General features: G+C 41.5%; 1 protein-coding gene across 1 annotated transcript in view; it reads right to left on the bottom strand.

The window, feature by feature from the left end:
- Window positions 1–3,470: 3,470 nt before the first annotated feature.
- RNF11 (ring finger protein 11) overlaps window positions 3,471–20,806 on the bottom strand; it is a 66,439-nt gene continuing 49,103 nt past the window's right edge. Inside the window, exons 2-3 of the mRNA XM_073593560.1 lie at window positions 15,747–15,916; window positions 3,471–5,102 (exon numbers count right to left, since the gene is read on the bottom strand). Of these exons, the coding sequence (XP_073449661.1) occupies window positions 4,931–5,102; window positions 15,747–15,916 (342 nt within the window). The 3' untranslated portion in view covers window positions 3,471–4,930. The remainder of the gene's footprint in view (window positions 5,103–15,746; window positions 15,917–20,806) is intronic.

Genomic DNA, 20,806 nt, shown 5'->3' on the forward strand with positions numbered 1-20,806 from the left:
GGTTGGGGTTTAATAAAAAGAAAAAATAACTGTTATAACTTAAAAACCATAACAGCACAAATAAAAAATTTTAGCAGCACAAACGTAGCACTAACCGAGACCAGTTTCAGGTCTTTTGGGTGTTGTAGGGGGGCTGAGTGACCTTTAATAAATCATTAACGAAAAAACAATATAAAATAGAATGGAAATTTAAACAGCACAAACGCGGCACTAACCAACCAGCCCAGTTTCGTGTTTGGCTGTTGTAGGGGGGGTAGGTGATGTCATAGTCTGGAAAAAACAATTGCTAATATCTTAAAAATAAAAAGCAGCACAAATGTAAATTTTTGCGGCACAAAACAGCACAAACGTAGCACTAAAGAAACCCACTTGAGTTTTTATTTGTGCTGATTGTAGGGGGGGCAGCTTCACTGGGCTCCCAAGGCTGCTTTCACACTGATGCGCTGCCATTTACTCGCACGGCAGGTGCAGCGCAGTGTACCTGAGGCTTTCCTCCAGGTTAGCTGCACTTTGCCATAGACCTATTATATTCTGCAGGTGTAATGCACTTTCTGAAAGCGCACCAAACCCGCAGGTAATAACAGAAGTCTATGGCTCAGTGCAGGTAACCCGCAGGTGCATTGCAGATCAGTTTGAAAGCAGCCCAGTAACCACTGCAGAACAGTAATACACCGTGATTTTAGTAATAAATTGACCTTTAATAACAGTCTTCCATTCAGCCATCACCGACTGTCGCTGTCCCAGGCAGAATGCATTTGGTATCACTCCGCCTGTGACAAGAGCCGGCGCTATACAGGAAGCATGGGCTTCTGCAGTTCTGCTCTACTTCCAGGCTTCATTCACAACACTGACGCTCCGGAATAGAGGGTCAGAAACCTGCGATCTGGGCTTGCCCACCATCCAAGAGCAGAAGGTCATGGGTCACATCAGTGGGCTTCACGGGCCAATGGTTGGGCACCCCTGATGCAGAATAATAGAGACTTCACCTACCTCTCATTCGAAGACACAGGCTGGAGAGGTGCGACACATCCTGCGACTGGCAGAAATCCACCCAAACCATGTTGTTTCCACAAAAGAATTAAGATTTGATTTCAAATATATATATTTGTATGACAATTTGAAACAGTTTGATATTTACTTATTTTTACCCTGTATTCCAAAGGCAGTTTTTTTTAAACATGTGACCAGCAGCACAAAACTAGGAGCTCCTCCTAGTTATGTTTCCCTGCAGACAGGCTGGGAAAGAGCTGGGTCATGTGACAACTGTATATAGATTAGGAAAAAGATACTTAGATGTTTTTTTAAATTCAATTAATTAGTGCCATCATCTATATACAGAAATAGAAGGGACAATGTAAATTAAACAGTGTGTGTTCAGTATCACTTTAACATTACCAGTACCCTTCAACTGGAAAGATCGGAGCCCAGTTTGGTGGGATGTCAGCATAGGTTTGACCAGATAGTGTACCTAAAATCATAAACAGCCACTGTAACCAAAGTCTGTTGGCTCAGTGGTGCTTTGAAGACCTAAAGGATCCAAGAATGTGACTTCTAACAGTGAGGGAAGAAAATTATTTGATCCCCTACTGATTTTGTACATTTGCCCACTAACAAAAATGATCAGTCTATAATTTTAATGGTAGATCTTAACAGTGAGAGACAGAATAGGAAAAATTTCCAGAAAAACGCAATTCAATAACGTTATAAATTGATTTGCATTTTAATGCATGAAATAAGTATTTGATCCCCTATCAGTCAGAAAGATTTCTGGCTCCCAGGTGTCTTCTATACAGGTATACAGGCTCTCTTAAAGAGAGTGCTCCTAATCTCAGCTGTATGAAAGACACCTGTCCACAGAAGCAGATTCCAATCTCTCCACCTTGGCCAAGACCAAAGAGCTGTCCAAGAATGTCAGGGACAAGATTGTAGAGCTACACAAGGCTGGAATGGGCTACAAGACCATCACCAAGCAGCCTGGTGAGAGGGCGACAACAGTTGGTGCAATTATTCGCAAATGGAAGAAACACAAAATAGCTGTAAATTTCCCTCAGTCTGGGGCTCCATGCAAGATCTCACCTGGTGGAGTTTCAATGATCATGAGAACAGTGAGGAATCAGCCCAGAACTACACGGGAGAATCTGGTCAATGATCTCAAGGCAGCTGGGACCATAGTCACCAAGAAAACAATTGGTAACACACTACGCCATGAAGGACTGAAATCCTGCAGTGCCCGCAAGGTTCCCCTGCTCAAGAAAGGCCCATCTGAAGTTTGCTAATGAACATCTGAATGATTCAGAGGAGAACTGGGTGAAAGTGTTGTGATCAGATAAGACCAAAATCAAGCTCTTTGGCATCAACTCAACTCTCCGAGTTTGAAGGAAGAGGAATGCTGCCTATGACCCCAAGAACACCATCCCCACTGTCAAACATGGAGGTGCAAACATTATGCTTTGGGGGTGTTTTTTTGCTAAGGGGACAGGACAACTTCACTGCATCAAAGGGATGATGAACGGGGCCATGTACCGTCAAATCTTGGGTGAGAACCTCCTTCCCTAAGCCAGGGCAGTGAAAATGGGTATTTCAGCATGACAATGACCCAAAACACAAGGCCAAGGCAACAAAGGAGTGGCTCAAGAAGCACATTAAGGTCTTGGGGTGGCCTAGCCAGTCTCCAGACCTTAAGCCCATGGAAAATATGTGGAGGGAGCTGAAGGTTCGAGTCACCAAACATCAGCCTCGAAACCCTAATGACTTGGAGAGGATCTGCAAAGAGGAGTGGGACAAAATCCCTCCTGAGATGTGTGCAAACCTGGTGGCCAACTACAAGAAACATCTGACCTCTGATTGCCAACAAGGGTTTTGCAAGCACTAAGTCATGGTTTCCGAATGGGAATCAAATACTTATTTCACTCATTAAAATACAAATCAATTTTTAACTTTTTTGAAATGTGTTTTTCTGGATTTTTTTGGTTATTCTGTCTCTCACTATTAAAATAAACCTACCATTAAAATTATAGACTGATCATTCCTTTGTCAGTGGGCAAATGTACAAAATCAGTAGTAGATCAAAGATTTTTTTCCCATCACTAAGTATGATGGTCAAGTGGCCATACAGTGCATCAAATGTGTAATAAAGTTTGTTGCCAAGTACTGTACAAATCTCCATTTACAAACTCCAAACCCAAGCTCATAGTTAAGTATTAGAAAAAGAAGATCATTTCCACCCTAATCTCTGTTCACCTCAACTATTCCGGATCAGATCACGGTTTCCTCTCGTTTCAGTTTCCACAAAATGAGACCCTGCATGTCCATCACAGGTTAAAACAGAAGCAGGGCATCTTATCAGACTAGTACTATTGTACTGTAACAAATGTATCCGCATGAGTTGCAGATCTGGGAGCTGAAATGCTGAGAACAGGGACTCTTCAGTCCTGGGTATTAAGCATTTTGAAGCACAGCCAAATCAGGGGTTTAAACTTTCAGAATACACAGCTTTAATCTGATGCTGAGCTAGCAACACCACTTTCAAAGGCTGATGATGAAAATACAGTTTGAATTTAAACAAAACAAAAAAAAAAAAACAAAAAAACAAACACACAGAAAAATATACGGTATTGATTACATAAACATAAATGTAACACAAATGATGGTTAATCCCTTCGAAGTCAGCGAGCACCCACCTTGTGCAGTGGAGATGTCCTGAACCTCATAGGGGCTTATTCTACACAAAAAAGGTTCTGCAATTTGTGTATTTGCTTGAAATAAAGAGTTTAAAAAAACAAAAAAAAAAAATAAAAAAATTTACGTTTGGTTAATGGATCATGTTCGAACGCTTCGTGATTCTAATTGCAACACTATTCTGCAGTCACCTCTCGCTAGGCTAAGCATGGGCAAGCTACGTCTCTCCAGCTGCTGGGGAGCAGCAGGGCATGCTGGGATCTGTAACTCCTCAGCAGCTAAAGCGCTAACTGCTTCAGACATGGTCGCTTGGGTGAGGAGCCTGTCCTGCGATGACAAAGTTCAACATTACAGAGACCTAAGGCCATGGAATTTCCATTTCCAATGGAAAGAAATAATAATATAATATAATATAATTAATTATAATAATAAAAGGTGCAAATAATTCCTCCGCTGAAGGAGGAGCCAGAAGACCGTCACAGGCCATCCTGGGAGCCAATGGGTTACAACTAGTTGCGTGCCAGTCCTTTAAAACAGGAATCCTCCTCCACAATCGATCACCGTTGGCACAGATGTGCCCGGACCCAGAGGGCCTGGTGTCTGTATAAAGAGTGGATTCCTCTTCTCTCTTCTGCAGACTATCCTTCAAAGAGGTAAAGCACAGGAGGATGAACACCCTAGCGGACATCACTGTGTGCATATATCAGCCGCGTTTCACCCAAAAGGTCCACATACAGAGCGACAAAAACACTAGTGCCAAGTATAGCCATCCGATGCCAGGCTTCGTATAATGTCCGGAGCGATGCACGGCTTTACCCCATACAATGACAGACACAAACCCTCACAAATTCACTTAGAACAACATAACAGGCTACTGAAGGAGACGTGGAAGGTGCGGAATAATGACAAGGCAGGAGACAGAATCAATAGAATTAACATACATAATAGGCCTTGTATCCAATGACAGGAACACAGAAGTGAACAAAGCATTGTTTTTAAGCACGATAGGATCCGAGAGGGAGAAGAAATCATCCATTAAACAGGAGCCGCCGCTTTAAACCCTGGTTGGATGCCTGTGATAAAAATGGATTCCTTCTGACGTGAAGTACTTGGGATATATTGAAGGATGACGACAGGTAAGTCATTCGGTATTTTGTTGCAATCTCCTAATCCGTATGCTCGTGGCTCTTCGGGTTCAGACGAGGGGAACCCTGGGCAGCCAATGTTTTGTTGTGCGAGGTCCGGGAGAGGCTCAGTTAGTCTCATAAGATGACAGCAGTGCTGCATCCACTGGTTCCATGCAGGAAGGACAAGTGAAGGATCGCATTAGCCAGTCATCTATACAGTCCATGTGATAAATGTGCATGCAGGGCAGGAATCGTATGGGGTCCCCATACACAAAGTCCATCATACAGATCACACACCTGTGGAAAGAAGAGGACATTCAGGTTTATGGGGAAATAGATGGCATGCAGCACACTTTAAGAAAACAGAGGAGTAGCATACACAGGCCAAAGTGCACTAGACATTTTTTTTTCCTTTAGACTATATGACCCAATAGAAGCTTCTGATGGAAGCAGCCCTTCTCAATGTTTATTTTTTTGGGCATCCTTCCTGTGACTTCTCTGCAGATTTTAACCAAAAAATGTATATATTTTTACAAAATGCAGCAACATCCACACACACGTAGGACACCCACCATTAGCCCTGGTTCACACCAGTGCGACTTTGAAGCTGACATTCCTGTGCGAATTCATTGCGTCTTGCATACGACTTCCTTAACAGACATCAATGCAAGTCATGTTGAAGTCGCACCAAAGTAGCGCAGGAACCTTTTTCTTGAGTCGCACCCAGTGTTAATTTCATTGACTAAAACATTTTAGTCAACTAAATGAATATTTTTTTTATTCTACTAAAATACAACTAAAACAACTGAGATAACTAAAATACGACTAAAACTAAAATGGCCTTTTAATCAGAAGACTAAAATGGGACTAAAACTAAAATGCCATTTTAGTCAAAAGACTAAGACTAAAACTAAATTGAAATTTGACTTCAAAATTAACACTGGTCTGTAGTGCATGTTCATACCTCAATACCATAATAAATAACAGATTTTTCACTCCAGCAGTATATAATGAGTTTGGAAATCGTAGAGAAATGTTAACTAATGCATTACAATTAATTACACCCATTAGATTTTAGACGACTAAAATGAGTTTTAGTCGACAAAAAATGTACTGGAAATTTAGTCGACTAAATACGACTAAAACAACTGCAGAATCAGACTAAAATGGGACTAAAACTAAAATGCCATTTTAGTCCTAAGACTAAAACTAAATCGAAATTTGCTGCCAAAATGAACACTGGTCGCACCGATAAGAACAGCTTCATTGCAGTTAATGGGGTGCAATTTGTCATGTGACTTTGAACTCTCAAGTTGCATAACAAGTCGCGGCAGTGAGAACCAGGGCTAAGAGATGATTTATTCTTCCAAAGTAAACACACCTTTGCACACTGGTACTGACTAGTATTCCAGAGTTTCTCTTTTCCCTCAGTTTCTCTCCCTCATTCAGGTAATGTGACCGCAGTGGTGACAGAGGGGCAAAATAGGATGCTGTGCAGGCGCCCGACATCCTCTATTAACCAATGATATGACTGTTTGTTAGGGCGCCATCGGCTAGAAGGTTGTAATGGTGCACAATGAAAACCAGTGGCTTTAACAAAGAAGCAGGCTTGATCCACCTGCTGACTTGTATACAATTTTCAAGGACTTTTTAAGGCATTTTGCCAAAGTACTCCTGAAGAAAACGATATAATAATTAATATTATATCTGTGTATTAATTTGTCTAGTCCCTATAATTAGTCTATTAAACTCTGGGAAGCAGAGAGGAGACATCTCGGGGAAGACATAGAGGAAATCAGTGAAAACCTTCTAAAGATTGCAACAGCCTCCAGTAGTGAGATGGATGAATTGCGGACTACAGCAGGCAACTTGTCAGGAAGAAACAGTGAGCTACAAGAACAGCTTCAGAGGTGCAGCATGGACTGTGATATGAAGAGCAAACTTTTAGAGTCATTGCGAATAAAGGTGTCAGAGATGGAAGAGTTGGTTATGTCTTTAGAAAGAAAATGAGCAAAGGCGCACTCCCAGCTTCTTACTAAAGAGCAATGTATAGTATCGCTCAATGAGCACGAAGGAACATGCCAATTGGCCAATATCTGCACAGTCAATGAGGAGAAGGGCTGTGATGAAACACAGTCTGCTATTGCACCCATAGCTTCGAAGCAGAATAACAGTTTGATTACAATCCAAAAGAGACTTACTTTGTGCCAGATTCTGGGTGAATTTAATGCCCTGGAATCACCAGTGAGTCTGTCCAATAAATTTGAGGCTCTATTCCTTAAATTTCATTTGAGTAATGAGGATGCATGTTCTCTTCTGAAAGCATGGCTACCAGGACCTTTGGCAGGCCAGTTATCTGCACAGGTTAATGATAACTTAGCAGACGCAGAGGAAAGAGTTGCAGCATATTGTGGACAGTCGTGATAATGGTATGAGTGATTTGCAACAAATGAGATTTAGGAGAGGAGATGACCCAATATTGTTCTGCAGTGAGTATCTTGCATTGTATATGAAAGTGTTCAACTGTCCTGACTTATTGGAGGATGATACAAGTTTCATATACTCAATGGCCAATAAGTGTTACGTAAGCTATCCCACTAGAATGGCTCTGAGGAATGCTAGATCCTACCAAAATTTTGTCAATATCCTGCGAGACTTCAGTCAAGAGTCCGGTGATAGGTAATATGAGTCAAAGGCAGGTGTATCCGTAATAAGCAGAGGTACAGGATGGCAGAGAGAGTTCAGATGTTCTAAATGGAATAGACATGGACATAGATTTCGTAAAGCCCTTAACATTGCTAGCATGGAGCAGGAAACCCCAGAAATACAGGTATCTGCAACGAAAACCCCCACCCAGGACAGGGACAGCACAGCCAAAGGCCTGATATGAAAGATAGCAGCCAAGACAGATCACACAGTTCTGAAGAAGAGGTAAGAAATGACAGTCCACACCCTAAAAACAGCCAGCAACAAGACTGGATGAACATTCCAATCTTTGCCCCCCGGGCTAATCTACCATTCTGGCTTGTATGTAGCTGGACGCAAATTGCATTGCCATTTTTCCTGAGTAATATGGCAAAGTTTACCAATACTGATTGCTTACTATAGGAAAATATGGCAATTGTTCCTTAGCTTTGCAATTAATGGGAAAAGGCTTTGGGGACTCAAAAAGTCAATTGTCAAGATACTTGTGTGTAATCACTGTCTTTGTGTTCCTTTTTCCAGAGACCTTGAAGAAGATAAAACTGGTTTGGATACTAATGTCTGTGTTTGTTTGCAGGTCCTGCAAAGGGAGAACAGTGGGCACATTTAGCAAAACAGGGGTTGGGTTATTGTAAAGGCATAATCTATTATCAAATGGTACCAAGAGCTCATTAATTAGTAATTGTTTGCAAACAATGAAAAAATAAGATAAACAATAGTCAGGCATTAATGGATTCAAGAGTTACAAGTGAACTTACAAATGTTGTGATGAGGTACAGAGGTTTTGTTTTTCCCATTAACCAATTGTCTTTCAGATGGAAATGAACACTTACTCTTCTCAGGAGGAAAACTGATGGATGTCTTTAGTTAAAAGTTGAGTGTTTGGTGATTGTTTTATGGTGGTTATCTTGTCATGTTGTTTTGTGTGATAATGGCCAGAATTTTAATTTTTTTGTTATTAATTTTTTTTCTTTTTTTATATTTTTGGTATTTGTTTAGTCATCTACTTTATTTTTGTTTTGTTCAGGTGGAAAAATGATTGTTTAGTCCACCTGAAAGGGGGGTAATTGGCTATTCCGTCAATTAGCAGCTGAATAGATGGTCATGGGAATATGTCCTCCAGCTGAATACATTTTGTTTATTTAAGACAAGAGTCGTTGGTAGGAAGCCATTCTAGACTCTGGAGTTCATTTTTTTTTCTTTGTTTTATGTTCATTCAGGTGGAAAAAGTTACAAGGTTTACGCTTTGAAAACCTGAAAGGGGGGTTAGTACATAGGTCCGAAAGTACAGATAATGCATTGTCCTTTTAATGGTTAAAATTTGAATTTTTGGAAAGCAACACTGACGTTCGTTTTTTTTTAAATTTTGATCATACCATGGGGATCCATTTTAGAGGGGGTTCAGCCTAAAGAGGTCGTGGTTGTTTTGATAGTTTGGTCAGAGTTGCAGAAGCCAGGAATACCAAGTTCCTGGGTTCCAAGGAAGAAACGATAAGTAAACGTAGTAAGCGAGCAGATATTATGGATAAGAATTTGATTCTGCTCTTGTGTTTCACTTCCAGAGTCCTGGTGGAACGAGATTGGAGAGGTCTCTGGAACATGGATGACAGATGTTCTTCTGGTTGGCAGTTTGTCTGTGCCATACCACACCGCAAATTTGTTGCGATAAACATCAGGAGAGAAGGGACAAACGAAATGATTCAGTTTAATATTTGTTTTTGCTTATGGACAATTTAGGGCTAATGCTGGATCTGAAGGACTGAGCCTATCAACAAGACTTGTGAAACATTTTTGCCGGAGTCTCTCCTGATGAATGCAAACATGCTATTAATACATGTGCAATGGGTTGGAGGTTGGGGAAGGAATATATACATCCAATCCGTCAGAACCTGAAATGTAAAATATGTTTTTTTTTTTTGCTGGAGGGAGGAATTGAAAGAAGAAAAGGTTTTTAAATGTATGACGTGTATTGACGTAACGGAAGTAATATGGTGCAGGTACCCAGGAGACTGGCACTTATACATAATAAGGTGTCGGCTGGCCAGACTAGAGGTTGGCCAGGTGACACATCAATGGGGTGAAAATTTCCTTGTATGGGGGATATGCCTGGTTGATGTCTCACCTGAGAGGTTGAAACCCGGCACAGGGAAGGCCAGTGAATACACACAGGAGAATGCTCCGTTAGATAAAGGGAACAAACGCTGGCTACCAGGGTACAATATGCCTTCACCACATGGCGCTGCAACATCTCACAGTGGTTGATAAAAAACCTATTACCCTATATGTGCTGAGTATACACTGAATCAAGTGCGGTCATTGTACCAGTGACTTGCTCCCAGAGATGTGCGGACACAGAATGAGGTTCATGCAGGGCGCGTATGTCTGAGGAGTAACCGGAAGAGGAGGGATGTATTCAGCACTATATTGGGGGAATAGGAGCTGGGATGTGTGTTGTTAATGGAGTAGACATCGGCCTCCTGAGGAACAAACTCGTAGCCATAGCTTCAGAGAATAAGCAGTGCTTTGTTACTCAGAGAGATTGGTGGCATCCTTTATAACATTCAAAAGTGTCACATAAATTCCCTGGGTAAAGTGGCTCCAGATTTTCTCAACTGTGTTGGGAGGTTGGTAGAGAGTGTGATGGTATGGGACAGAAATACGTCATGATCGCTGGCGTACCCGCAGTGGCAGGCGGAATTATCAACCAACATTAAGCTGATTGTACAGTCTCTATATGAGGGGCAGTGGCCTGATGAGTTAGCATCACCGCTCAGTAAGACTTTGCCAAAACACGTTGCTTACACTAATCCAAAGTGGTGGTCGAATGCCTGGATGGGCTGTACTAGTTTGGATTGTGAAAGGTGTTATGCTGTACAGAAGTGCAGACTCGGTCGGTATATTTGGTGGCATCAATGGGCTTACTGACTGGGGATTCTATCTTGTTGCATTTGAGGCTAGGTTACCCACATGTGATCAGAGAAGGTGGAAGCTGGAGGCAGGTTGATACTTCCCTCGGTCGGAAGCATGACCATGATGACCTTTGTATGCCAGGTCAATACATGGTGATGGACGAAAAATGTTGGGAAGATATTTCATTCTGTATTCGGGATGGAGGGATCATTGCTGGGAAGGAAGCACCTGGGTATTATTTGGGACATAGACGAGTTTGTTTCTTTGTCCTAAAGAATACCAATGTAATGTTAGTCATGGAACTAGAGGGTTCCTTGAACCTAACCATAGGTAGAGGTGCATGGTATACCCTGGGCATGGTCTCTAAAATCCAGGCACAGGGATGGAATTGTGTGGGTTTTGTCATTGTTGCAGATTTGTATGTGTTGTTAGACTCGATATTTATATAGAAGGGTCGCCCAGTTATCTATGCAAGCTGGGGGACGAAGTGACGGTAGGGTCTCTGCATACAAGTTAGAGACTTTGCTGCCAAGTCAGAACCCTGCAATACCGCTGACATGCCAAAAGTGCGGTAGGAAAGGCCATTGTGAGCAAGCCTGCCTAATCCCGACCCGTATCTACACTGAGGAGTTATAGGAGGTTGGGAGCGGGATGAGTAATCTGATGGGTCATAGGTATATATGTATATATTATGGTAATGGCTGGTTCATGTTATGGTATAGTGTGATAAAGGTGTATTTTAGGCCAGTAATATGGGCAGAAGGCCCTCCTCGAGACTCTATATCTGAAAGCTGGTTAAGATGCTGCTCTGGGTGTGTGCTGGGAATGGTGAGTGTATGACACCCCTTGCCTGTATTATACCCCTTCGTGAAGATGTATTGGATGGAAGGCAAATGGGGGTGGCTACAAGTGGGCGTGTATGTTTGAATGAAATGAGCACACACAGGCATTTTCTCTCTCTCTCTGCTGATGTTGCTCTGTGCAAGCCTCGTGTGGCTCGGCCATCTTGAGGCCTTGCTCTGGGTGCTGGTTTCAGCCTAAACTCCATGCAGCATTAAGCTCTCTCTTTGCAACACCTGGAGACCAGCCTATAGGATGTGTTATAAGTATAAGTCTTGTATTGTGTTCCGATTGTGAGCCTTGTAACATTGCAATTTCTTGTAATACCTTTATGTTAGTTTTTTCCAATTCTGCTGTTTTAGTACATTCCTACTTTATTGGGAAATAAATAAGATATTGTTAATAGCAGCACCGTGCGTTTGGTTTCATAGCTAACCTGGTATTATTGTGATATTAACCATAATATGTGCTCAGAGTTTAATAGACTAACTAATTATAGGGACTAGACAAATTAATACACAGATATAATATTAATTATTATATCGTTTACTTCAAAACCTGAAGGCACCCTGGATGAAAAAAAGCTGATCTGGTTCATAGGCTGCATGTTTATTTCCAGGCAGTGACTGAAGAACCTGAAAATCTCCACTTCACTGCTCTGGGACTAGTTAGCAACTTGTGAGCCTGGGAAAGGCAAATTCCAACAGACACTTCCAAGTGTATGGATTAATGAGATTGCCAATAAAAAGGGACAGTAAATTAGATTTTGCTAATGCTAATAGCTGTGGGCCAAAGAATTAGCTACACCTCTCATATTTCAGAACCTTAGGGGAATATACCCTTCTATATTAAAGGATGAAATTCTTAGGAAGATCTCCTTTTTGAGAACAGAGAAGCAATAGTGCAGTGGCAGAGGAAAATAACGTGATACACCAATATGGCAATTGACCTGGTATAAAAGGTTAGGTGAGCACGTTCATTTGAGGACTGACAAAAATTAATAATTTTACTGCTCATACAGTTGCCTTTCCTTTCACATTTATCAGTATAAAACCTCGCTGTAATTGTGAGGATTGAAGATTAAGACAGCCTTGGAGGTTGCCATATGGTTAACTCAGGGTAGTTATGTGCTATGAAGGACAACTACTGACCAATTAAACCGGGTACAGATGTACCGTAAATTGGCAAGTTCAGAAGAAACCAACCGACTTTCGGTCAGATGTGTACTGCAATCTGTCAAAGAGAAACTGGTTTAGTGACCGGCTTCTTTTGAATAGTCTTGCTAGACAACCAGCATTTGATGAGCACTTGCAGCCAATGGGTGTGAGCGCTGATCAGTGTATTTTGGCAGGGGGGAGTCTGCTTGTCCGAATACAATAGCAATGGGAGAGATCCCCACGTTACATTGTTGTGGTTGAACGACAAAAAAAAAAAAAAATGAACACGTATACCCAGCTTTAAGGGGGATTAAAAAGCGTATGGGAACGTGAACAATGAACTTCTCTCACCTATTCCCTTTTGACCTGCTAAATATACCACTGAAGGCGTTTTGTTATATCTGTCCAGTAAGTGAAAAAAATGACTGTTAATACTGCCAGAAATCTTGTGTGCCGATATATTCCTTTGCTCTCTGCTTGTGCAGAAGGAGGGACTATGGAGAGGAGGTGAGATTGGTGCTCTTTATAATCCATGAGAAATTAAAGCAGAGCTAAATTTACCTTTCCATCAATAGTCCACATCTTCTTCTGGTCTTTGGCCGTCCTCCTTGGCCAGTTCAGAATGACGCAGGCAGCCATTCCGGCACACACACCAAGTTGTGCCTGTGCCACTCAGTGTACTTTCAGACAGATACGTTTTTTTTTATGCAAAAAAGATTGCATATCTCTCTTCTGCAATAAAGAGCCTGCCTAATTGCAGTTTATGACAGTGGGACTTTAGTTCCGCTTTAACATGTTTCTAAAGGCTTGGATTTTTTTTACCCTAAAGCATTCTCTGCATTAAAAAGGTAAAATCCTTCCAGTATCAGCTTCTCCCTAAATACTTAAAGTGGCTCCTCTTTCGACCCATCACCCTGCCCAAGAGCAGCCTTGCTGCTCTCTCCCCCCTCACAGGCACAGAAACAGCAGCGGGAGCCATTGGCTCCTGCTGCTGTCCACATATCTTGTGAGGAGTGGGGGCGGAGCCAAGCAACAACATGTGTGTCTATGGACACAGAGAGCCGCACGTCTGCCCCCATAGCAAGAGCTTGCTATGGAGACTGACACAAGAGAAGGTGCCAAAGTACCGGGCAGGGGACCCCATAGAAAGAGGTTTTGGGCTGCTCTACGCAATACCATTGCACAAAGCAGGAGAATACAACATGTTAATTATTTTAATTAAAAAAAAAAAAAAACATTGCCTTTAATCATGTTTTAAGTAGGAAGGGCTGACATCAGGTGCTTTGGAATTTGAAGCCAAAAATATGTGTTGTCACATCAAAAAGAAAAAGGTAGGAGCACAAAATATTTCTAGCAGATCAACTGGATAAAAACGGAGAAATGTATATGTATTGTAGAGATGTAGGATATGTTTTTGTTTGCCATGTGGATGTTTGTGAATCTTAACACTGTTCAAGTTAAAGTTATAAAAAAATAATAATAGGATGTTGACCCAATGACATCATAATTGTGCCAAAAAAGCCCCTTAACAGCACAAATCCTGGAAAACAGAACCCACATCTGGACACAAAACAGGAGTGGACAAAATATTAGGAATTCAGGCAGTTCCCATGCAACTAGTTTCATTGCCGGTTCACATAGTCCTTCACAGCTCCAGCAACACAAAACCACAGTCATTTAGTGTGCGGGAGCTTCCTGCTCCAGCTGCAGTGGTTGGGGAAGGGTGTGTGTGTGTGTGTGTGTGTGTGTGTGTGTGTGTGTGTGTATGTGTGTATGTGTGTGTGTATGTGTGTATGTGTGTATGTGTGTGTGTGTGTATGTGTGTGTATGTGTGTATGTGTGTATGTGTGTGTATGTGTGTGTGTGTGTGTGTGTGTATGTATGTGTATGTGTGTATGTGTGTATGTGTATGTATGTATGTATGTATGTATGTATGTATGTATGTATGTATGTGTGTGTGTGTAATGCGTTTCAGCGCATCGTACCGTTTTTTGAACTGTATAAAGTGACACTTAATTTGTGTCACCGTGCAGTGACATGTGACTCAGCCCAGAATGCTGAGATAAAATGCAGCATGTCTGCATTTTAACACAAATCACCGCAGCACAGCTCCAGGCAGCATTGCAGTGCGAATGAGACACAAAACAACTGTTTTCTGTGTGTCCTAAATGTGAGTGGCATTCTTTCAGTGCAGAAAACTCCAGTCACTGCAATACATGTGAACTGCCCCTTAGGGTTTGTACTTCAACTGACAGAAACTGGAAAGACTCTAGAAGTTAACCGTGATTGTTTTTTTGTTTTTTTCTCTTGGCCTCTGTTAAGCTCTGAAAAAGAATAGCAGATCACTTCTAAAAGCCTGTGTCCCCATAGGAAGACTAAGAACACACATAACTGTACACACAATCCCTCTGGGCTGGAGCTGAGGAGCGTTTGTTTTTACAGCTATTCCCGTGAAAGTTACAGCAAAAAAGTATCAGCAACTACATAGCCATCAGAACTATTGCAGATTGCTTCAAAGTACTGCACTGGATTCGGGGGTGGCTACTTTGTGGGCCAGTAAACTTGTGATCTTCTATTTTAAGCTAACCACTTGATGTCCACGGTTCGTATATAAACAGCCTGAATTTCAGGGGGTTAAAACAAGCTTTGTTCCCCATCTCCTCTGTGATGAATTGATCCACAGAGCAACAAGCATGGTAATTTCCAGGTTTAGAACTGTAATTCCAGAACCACTGTGGCTGGGTAAGCAGCTAATCCAGCATGATTAGCTGCAGTGGAAGGCAGAGGTGACATTATAGGTCTACTAGTAGACCCCTGATGTCTCCATGCTATCACATATGGCGGGGGGGGGGGGGGGGGGGGCTGGTTAGTGTTAAAATATTTTAAAAAAAAATTAAACCTTTTAAGGCTAAGTTCACCTTTTGGAATATGTTGCATGTTCCATATATGATCCCATCCTCAGTGTGACACACAGTATTATATGAAGTTTGGAGGCTAAACACTGAGCCTCATTTATCAAGGTGTCTAAGTGAAGAATGGTCAGTGTTGCCTCACTGCATGCAGAAAATTAAATTCTTCCCGCTAATCTTAAAAAATTCAAAAGGGAAAAGCTGATTGGATGACCATGTGACAGATGATTGTTCCCTCTCTCTGAACTGGACCCACTGCATATGAATGTGTCAGCAGTGAACTAGAAGTGTATTCCTGAGCACTTTAGAAGTGTATTCCTGAGCACTTTAGAAGTGTATTCCTGAGCACTTTAGAAGTGTATTCCTGAGCACTTTAGAAGTGTATTCCTGAGCACTTTAGAAGTGTATTCCTGAGCACTTACTCTCTAATCTTCTTCTCCGACCCATCCCGTCCAGGATCGTACACCCCTTTAGGAAGGTGCTGTATGAGTCCTATCCTTTGCGCTATTCTGATTTGCTCCTCTTCTGTGAGCTGAGTAGCTAGTCGGGTCTGGCTTGGGGTTGGATGGTACACCGGTACTGGGGCCTGCTCCTGGAAGACAAAAGAGATTTAATTACTTAAAGAAAATGGTAACGATCAATAAGACAAATAGCAGTTTATTGAATCTGATAGCTAGCTAAAAAAAAAAAAAAAAAAAAACACAACCGTTTCCCTTCAACTGTTTCCCTTCTAAGTGAAAAAAAAATAATTCGTTTTCGGATAATTCGTTATTATTCGTAGAGTGTCGATATTCGTTATACTGAATCTCGAATCATGTCAAATTCATTCGTTATATCCGCTATAATTTCTTTCATATTAGTTGAAATTCGATATTTATGTATGTATATTGATTCGTCATAACGATTCGTAGTTTGGAAAGTCGCTTGTTTATTGAATCTTAACACAAACAATGACAATATCTCTTCTCCTCCAATACAATACAATACAACCCTTCTCACTCATTTCTCAGTAATCCAACTTCCAGCACAAAATTAATCATCTGATTTTACTGTAAGATTTCCTTTGAGTTGACCTTTTGTTTCATCAAATTCATTTGTTATATTCGCTAGAATGTCTTTCGTTTTAGTTGAAATTTGTTATATTTTTATTCGGACATTCGGATGCATCCGAATGTCTGAAAGATGCAAAATTCGGCCGAATTTCGATTCGTTACGAAATGGGTTGCACATGTCTAGTGTTTAGCAATACCATACAAAGCAACAGAAAAAACATAGTAGTGAATTATTATCCAGATATAAATTTTGCTTCACTCAACAGAAAATACAAAAACTTCAATTGTGGCTTTCCAATGTACCAAACAACGGCAAACCTGCAATATTTCATCCAAATCCAACGAACAAAGACACATTTTTGGATGTGGGAGGATCGGGTTATTCTGTGTAGATTTATAGAAGCCACACAAAAGCAAGCCACACTACAGTCAATTATGTGAACTCAAACTGTTGGATTAGCACAAGTGACAATATCTGTACATCGATCATAATTGTTCCCTTCTCTGTGGGAGAAAGCAAGCTAATCACTCAGAGCGTTCGCTGCTGACTTTGGAAGAAAAGCGCAGTTTGGTTATAAGCGTGCCGATCTCTTCTAGCCAGTCATACTTTGTGAGCAATCCTCAATACTGTATGATCAGAAATAAAAGGCGGCACCGCAACAACATTTTCCCTTTTCTGTTTTTTTTTTTTTTATTTATTGGAGCCTGGAGGAAATATTCTGCATTCACAGACAATCGCTGCTTTCTTCCATAAGCCAAAAGTGCAACTTCATTGCCACAAAGGAGAAAGGTGTGGGCCCTACAACCTTAGCAAAGCAAGCTTCTATTGACAGGATTGCCACTGAACATACTGCATCCTTTAAGAGCCCGTTCACACTAGAATGCAGTGCGGGAAAGCTGCGTTTTTGTGCGGTTTCCTGCACCGCATTCCAATCACAAAGCCCTTGCGATCTGCTGCATGGGTCAGTGCAAAGTTGACAACCCAAAACGAGGGTCAGAAACGCTGTGCGTTTGCTCACACCAGATCACATGGCACAAAAGTAACATGTGATGTGGTTGCTATGCATTTCAAAAAGTAGCGCATGCGAATATATAAACTGACAATGTAACTAAGAAATACTTGAACGTCAAATGCTGAATATATTGTAATGCTGATTTGTTAATAAACTTTTCTGTAAAAAAAAAAGTAGCGCATGCACTACTTTTGGTGAGATCCGGTGCGATTTTGGCTCATTCAAAATGAATAGGGCTGAAATCGGACTGCACAGAACTGCATGTAAATTGCACAATGTTCCTGTACAATTCACATGCAGTTCCTAGTGTGATGGGCCCTTAACCAGTGGCGGCAGGTGGTATATTTTTTTTGGGGGGGGGGAGCAAACAATCCCCCTGTGCCCCCCCCAGCTGGTCAGTTACCAGCCCGGATTTACCCCATCCAGGTCGCAGGCAGCGCTGCTTCTGGGCGGCGGCTTCACCCTGTGTTTCCTCCTCCTCAGCGGCTAATAGGATCGCCTCTCAGCCAATCGGGTCTCAGGACCCACTTCCTGATTGGCCCGGAGGAGAATCAGGAAGACAATAGCGAATTAATTTGCTATAGTCACACGACTGGGTTGGCTCAGGGCGGCGCCCCTGTGCCCTGTATGGACGGGCCGCCACTGCCCTTAACCACACAGATTGCAACCATTGGGCCTCTTCTACCCAGACTACTCTAAAGCTGGCCATGCATGGGAGACGGAATGTCAAACGGGAAAAACTCTTGTTGATCAGTTAGTTGCAGCCGCTGATCAGTGTATTAGGGGGGGTCTTTATCTCATTTGTGTGGTTGGAGAAATCCGTTCCCTTTTTCTTGTTCAACCCACTGATCGATCTAATTAAATAAAATTGAATCTATGGCCAGCTAAAGGGGTAATCCTAAGTATTTTTGCATTGTCACCAATGTGTTTATTTAAGAAGAATCTACTGTGTGTCTTCCAGTGAGTTGTGCAGTCGGAGTTGGACTACAATACCTGACACATACAATTATCTATGGAGTCTGGCTGACCATGCTGAGGATGAATTCTGCAGACAGCAGTCTCCTCCCTGGCCAGCTGTCTCCAGAGGCCATGCCAGTTGCTGCTGTCCTACACCATTAAATCACCAGTCTGCTGACACATGTGCAATAAAAGGAGGCTTCCACTCCTATATCCCTCCCAGCATCCCATACTCTGCAGAACGCAGCAGATCGCTGGACTGGAAAACAGTTGTGTAATTGTCAAGCCCTTAGGAACTTCTCAGAACACATGAAAAGATCTCTTTTATGGCTGGTAAGCTCTATGATATGTCTACGAATCACTACCACGAGCAAAAAAAAAAAAAAAAAAAAAAAAGGAAAGCAGTAAATCAAGATATTGTGCATCTGCAGCATTAGAAATGTAACTGGATACACTTTAGAGTTCACAGCAAATATTTTTAAAGTTAACCCCTTCACGCCTGAAGGTAAAACAGATCTTAATGCCCAAGTAAGCCCGATTTTGCAACTTTGACATGTGCTAGTAAAACTGTACATATCATCCCACCCCATATATCTTGTTTTTTTTCAGGACAAATTGGGCTTTGGATTTGGTGGTAAATGGTAATGGATATCTCCTTTTTTTTTTTTTTTTTTAAATCGAAGGAAAACTGGGCCAAAATAGTAGATTTTTTTTCTTTTAAATATAACTAAATTTCTTGCTACTACCATAACCTACCAAAGAACAACCCAACATAAGTTCTCCTGCTCCTGATGATCGCAGCAATACCACATATGTGTTTGTACCCATAGTACAGTCCAGAAACAATAGTGCGCATTTTGCTTTTTTTTTTTTTTTTTATCCTGCCTAAAACACAATTATACTAATTAAAAAAAAAAAAAAAAAAAAAAAAAGGGAATCCTATCCAAAAAATACTGACCCTGACCTTGACATAAATCAAACCTTGATCCAGGTATTTTTTTTATTTTATATTTTGAAAAAAAAAAAAAAAAAATTCTATCCCTATAATGTATCTGTCTCATCCATTCACAGAGACAGAAAACACGACGGTAGGCTTCACAGCGACTGATCACTGTGATAGCCAATCAGTGAATACCACAGCGATCAGATGACACGGAATCGGACGTTCCGGGTTCCGTTTGTTAGAATGGGTTCCGGGGCTTTGTCCTGGGAGCGCTCCCTGCACAAAGGGGGAGATACACAAATATGCGGCCCCACAAAAAAAAAAGCCAAGTCCAGTGAAGCCTCATATTGGCATATGGTTGGCGTGAAGGGTTTAAAAAAAGTCTCTCAGGAGGTGCTTTAAGTAGAACTATAGGCATAACTTTTTTATTTTTATTTTGGATAGAGAAAGGGAGGGTTAGAACTGTCAGATTTTTTTTTTTTTTGGCCATCTGTGCCCCACTTTGGATATTTCCCTTCACCTCCTGTCCCATAACAAAACAGGAAGTGAGAGGAAATCCCTGCAAATTAAGGGAACCCCTTGGGACTCCCAGGTCACCAGAACTAGTGTCCCGATTGTAAGATTTCCCCTCTATTGTTTTTCTGACGACAACCCAAAATTTGGGGTTTTCTTTTACTTTCACTTTTAAAGATAACAGTAAACAGGACAAATAAAGAGGGTGAATTTCCATAAAGGGGGCACAGACAGCATTAAAAACTGAAAGGTATTCTAACCCCGCTGCACTCTATCCAAAAAAAAAAAAAAAAAAAAAAAAAAAAAAAAGTCTTCCCCTTTATTTAACCACTTGCCGCCCGCCCTATTACCAAATGACGGCGGCAAAGTGGTTTGATATTCCTGACCGGACGTCATATGACGTGATCAGGAATATTGAGCCCATCAGTGTCGCCTATCAGTGCCAACCAGTGCCACCCATCAGTGCCGCATGTCAGTGACCGCTCATTGGTGCCACCTCATCGGTGGCGCCGTATCAATGCCTGTCAGTGCCGCCTTATCAGTGCCCATCAGTGAAAGAGAAAACTTACTTATTTACAATTTTTTTTAACAGAAACAAAACTTTTATTTTTTTCAAAATTTTCGGTCTTTTTTTATTTGTTTAGCAAAAAATAAAAACCGCAGAGGTGATCAAATACACCAAAAGAAAGCTCTATTTGTGGGAACAAAATGATAAAAATGTAGTTTGGGTACAGTGTAGCATGACCGCGCAATTGTCATTCAAACTGCGACAGCGCTGAAAGCTGAAAATTGGTCTGGACAGGAAGGTGTCTAAGTGCCCGGTATTGAAGTGGTTAAACTTTAAAGGCGTACTTTAAAAACATTTGAAGAGGTGGGCTCAGCCGGACTCACCACCACAGTGCACATCTTGTGTGGAGCAGAGGTCATGACCAATGCTTCACTAGTTGTGGCACAGACTTAAAAACTTTATTACAAAAAATATATATATATAATTTTTTTTTTAC

This window comes from Aquarana catesbeiana, linkage group LG07 (assembly GCF_042186555.1).
Source record: "Aquarana catesbeiana isolate 2022-GZ linkage group LG07, ASM4218655v1, whole genome shotgun sequence".
In the NCBI taxonomy this organism is placed as follows: Eukaryota; Metazoa; Chordata; class Amphibia; order Anura; family Ranidae; genus Aquarana; species Aquarana catesbeiana.